Source organism: Aedes albopictus, chromosome 2, assembly GCF_035046485.1.
Source record: "Aedes albopictus strain Foshan chromosome 2, AalbF5, whole genome shotgun sequence".
Taxonomy (NCBI): domain Eukaryota; kingdom Metazoa; phylum Arthropoda; class Insecta; order Diptera; family Culicidae; genus Aedes; species Aedes albopictus.
In genome coordinates, this window is record NC_085137.1 from 70,006,694 (window position 1) to 70,011,089 (window position 4,396).

General features: G+C 42.2%; 1 protein-coding gene across 1 annotated transcript; it reads left to right on the top strand.

The window, feature by feature from the left end:
• Positions 1–871: 871 nt before the first annotated feature.
• On the top strand, positions 872–3,872 carry LOC115265623 (ribonuclease Z, mitochondrial). The gene is made up of 5 exons (XM_029871485.2): positions 872–2,141; positions 2,198–2,386; positions 2,542–2,909; positions 2,974–3,134; positions 3,193–3,872. Exons 1-5 carry the CDS (start codon positions 991–993, stop codon positions 3,781–3,783), a joined length of 2,460 nt encoding a protein of 819 aa, XP_029727345.2. The 5' UTR covers positions 872–990; the 3' UTR covers positions 3,784–3,872.
• Positions 3,873–4,396: the final 524 nt, after the last annotated feature.

A 4,396-nucleotide genomic window follows, 5' to 3' on the forward strand; every position in this document is an offset into this window, starting at 1 on the left:
AATTTCTCAGCCGTCTATCAACCGATTCGGGTTCTTAAGGCCCGAAACGAAAGCTACTACACCCTAGAAGAACGCTTTTGAATTTCATTCCGATTGGACATTTTGTAACCGAGATATCTTTCGGGGAGTACTTTGGAGTAATACAATTTAACTTTATAAGAGGTCTTTGACAAAATGCTTCATTATAAATGAATCAGCCGTGTGTCAAGCGATTAGAGTTCTCTCAGCATCAAATGAAAGCTACAGCATCCAAGTAGTATGCTATTAAATTTCATGCCGTTTGGATATTTTAACGTGGAACAATTCGTCATTGAAATAATCGTCATCATCAAAATTTTCAAAGCAGTTTTCTCGTTCAAAACTGAAGATTTTGCAACGAAAATATATTCACTGTACTCCTCATGAGGATAGGAATACAGTGAATACATTTCCATAATCATTTATTTGATTTACTGCGAAAAAACTGCTTTTCGTTTTCGGAAAAATGATGACGAATGCTTGAGCCTTAAGTACTAGTTGGTAGATCTAAAATGCACATCTTGCAACACAAAAGGCACAAAGCCACAAAAGCATACAAAGATTTTGCCTCGGATTTGGCAATATAATATAATAAATGAGCCATTTTATGGAGTGACAACAATGTTGATGATGATATTGATTTTCACGGGTTCGGGCGCATGCTTCTGCCAAAATTTCACTCATAAAATCGGCTCGTAAAATGGACTATACAGATACCTACATCCTATCCTGCGTATTAAAACTAATGAACGCTTTTATACCAACCGAGCCGAACCCACTGACTGATGGGCTATCACAACAATCATCGATCGTCCGCAGAATGACGAAAATGATGACATTTCTTACGACACGTTGTTTTGTTTTGGTCTCGCAACAGCTGCACTATCCGGGTACATGCCGCAACGTTGTTCAAAATTTTAGTTTCAAACAGTTTTGAAAATAATTGCAAAATTCTCGGTGAATCTAGTCTATATGTATCAAATTTTGAGTTTCTTCAGATCTAATGTAGTTGGTAGTGCTAAGGTGATACGATTTTATTCGTCCAGTTTTAAACCGAAACGTAAAACGCAGCAAACGAAAATGCCCCTGGATCCGAAACACATTGCCGAAGCTCAGAAGCAGCGACTGAAGCTGAAGCAAAAGGTGATCAAAGCGTCGCCGGGGATCGTCAATCTGCAAATTGTGGGCTCCGGAGCACCGGGTGCTCCAGCTTCTGTGTATTTGTTCAGTGACCAGACGAGGTACCTGTTCAACTGTGGCGAAGGAACGCAACGACTGGCGTACGAGCACAAAACGAAACTTTCGTGCTTGGAAAATATCTTTATGACCCGGACCTGCTGGGAGCGGATTGGGGGACTGCCGGGAATATGTTTGACTATGCAGGATGTGGGCGTTCCGAACGTTACACTGCACGGACCTCCGGGTTTGGATGAGCTGTTCAAGGCGATGAGAAGGTTTGTCATTCTGAAGGATATGAAAGTGGAAGCGGCGGAATGCAAAGCGGAGGACGTATTCGATGACCACGTGATGAGTTTGAAGTATGTGGCCATCCATAGGGAACCGGAGTCATCGTCTAATTCGGACGAGGAGGATCAGGTGGATGACACGACGGTGGACGACACGGATTACTATGCTTATGAGAAGCGTAGTAAGCCAGCTCCCAAGTCGAAACTTTCGGCGTTCCAACAAGATTGGACCAAACGGCACGAGGAATCTGTGATGGCTTACATCTGCAAGCTTAAGCTACGTTTCGGACAGCTCTCGCTTGAGAAGTGCGTCGATCGAGGGGTGACCCCGGGACCGCTGTTGGGGCAGTTGAAAAACGGCAACGATGTCACCCTCCCTAATGGAACAGTGGTGAAATCCAGCGACGTTCGAGGACCGGATGATCCCGGACCGGTGTTTATATTCATTGACATTCCTAGTGAAGAATATTTCCGAGATCTGGACGATAAGAATGAAGCTTTCGCTCCGTATCAGAGCACGGCTACGGAGGAGTCTAACCAGGCGATGTATGTGCTGCATTTTAGCCCTTTAGAAGTGATGCAGAAGCCGGAATATAGAAAGTTTATGGACAGATTTTCTGCCAGTACGAGGCACATTGCCTTGAATGAGATAAATAGGTATATTTGTCACTTAGTATATAATTTAAATGATAAAAAGTAATCGTCTATTTTAGTTTTTCAGGCTATATCGCATCTCACCGGATACAGTATCATTTGAATCAACTTGATGGTGGCATTTTTCCACTTCTAAAGGAACAGAATAACGATTACGTCAACCAAGATGGAAGAATACAAGATATAGATGTGGTTAAATCTTCGTCGTTGAGCTATCTCCATGTTCGGCCGAAAAAAGGAATTGATAGGTAAGAAAACACGTTTTGTAAAAACTCCGAACTGAGTATCTTTTAAAATCGAGAGTAAGATACTCCCAGATTAAAATTTCCGTCTATTATTGAATTCTTGTGCAATTTCGATTGTTCTTGCCGATTTGAAAATAGTAACTGCGGATCGTTTGCAGGACCCAAGAAGCCGCGCTCAACCCATCCGAATATCTCCAGGAGTTGGAAATTCTTCCCGAGTTTAAACTAGCTTTGGATCAACTTCACCAAAAGCTGGTACTGCGGAAACCGCAACAACAGCTGATGGCACGGTCGGAGAAATACCCCCGGGTTGTGTTCCTCGGAACCGGGTCATCCATTCCGAATAAAACTCGAAATGTCAGTGCTATTCTGGTGCACACCGGGCCGCATTCTTCAATTCTGTTGGATTGCGGAGAAGGAACTGCTGGTCAGATCATTCGATTGTATGGACAGGAGAGAGCTGAAAGCGTGTTTAGAAGTTTAAAGGCAATTTACATCTCACATCTCCACGCAGATCATCACTTAGGTGAGCAGTTTTATAGGATTTGACTTAACTTACAAACCTTTAACACTCTTTACATTATTTTCAGGGCTATTTGGACTACTTCAAACCAAACGTAAATTGCTGGGTGCAAACAATGAAAAGATCCTGCTAATAGCTCCGGAGCAAATCTCTTACTGGTTGAGGTTGTATGACTGTCGTTTTGAACCAGTGCACAAGGATTACGTTCTCGTCAAGAATGCCGAGCTGGTAAGCTTTTTGATCATTATCAAAAATTAGTTCATTTGTCTCAATCCTAATTCGACAGGTTGATGAACCCCTGCGAGATGAACGAATCCAAGACCTCGGTGTAACGGAAATCGCCACCTGCCGAGTGCGTCATTGCCCGCACTCGTTCGGTGTAGCCCTGAGTATGAACTCCAGCCAAAAAGGGGAAACTGGCGAACCGGTCAAAATAACCTACAGTGGCGATACGATGCCATGTCAGAATCTGATTGACCTGGGCCGGGATTCGACCATACTTATCCACGAAGCCACCATGGAGGACGAGCTGGAAGTGGAAGCCCGAGTCAAAATGCACAGCACCCTGTCGCAAGCCATCGAGCAGGGCAAGAAGATGAACGCCAAATACACGCTGCTGACCCACTTCAGTCAACGGTACGCGAAGATACCGCGTATCGAGTCGGAGCTGGAGACGAACCTGGGAATTGCCTTCGACAACATGGAAGTGACGCTGGACGATTTGCCACAGCTGAGTTTGTTCTATCCTGCGTTGAAGGCGATGTTCATTAGTCATTTCGAGGAAATGGAACAGAAGGCGATCAAACGGGGAAACAAGAGGATGCGGTTGGAGGGTGGGAGTGGAAGCAATAGCAAGGAAACTTCACCAACGCGGTAGACTGGGCATGGAATGAGATGTTGCTAAATTGATAGACCCTGTTATGAAAGAATTGATTAATAAATTAATTGAATTGATTTTCAATAAAATTAAGGCTTCAAGAATTTTATTGGATGACTTGCATAGCATAACACTTACAGGGGATACTCAAAACAACTGGGACGGGTAAAATTTTCACTTTACAAGAAATGTTCATCTCGCTGTAACTTTTCGAAAAGGGCATCAAATATTTTCATTTTTCATTTCATTTTTTACTGAAAGTTCTTCAACTAGTTGTGTATCAGTGGTCAAAATTTGAAAAAAGATCGGGCCATTCTATACGAAGTTATAAAGGTTCCAGAAAAAGGTATAATTATCCGATAGCCAACTTTGAGCGTTTATATCTCCGGAGTCAATGAACCGAATGCAATGAATTTTTGATCATTTATGACTTATATAATGAGCTATTAAAAACTTTTGACTTAACTTAAAATTCTTCACACGAAAGAAAATTATTACGATTAGATTATTTTTCCAATATAACACCAATTTATCCATAACTTCATCATCGTTTCAAAATTCGAGATAGTAATTAAGGTTCATTTAAATTCCCTCTAATTGAGTTGAATATATT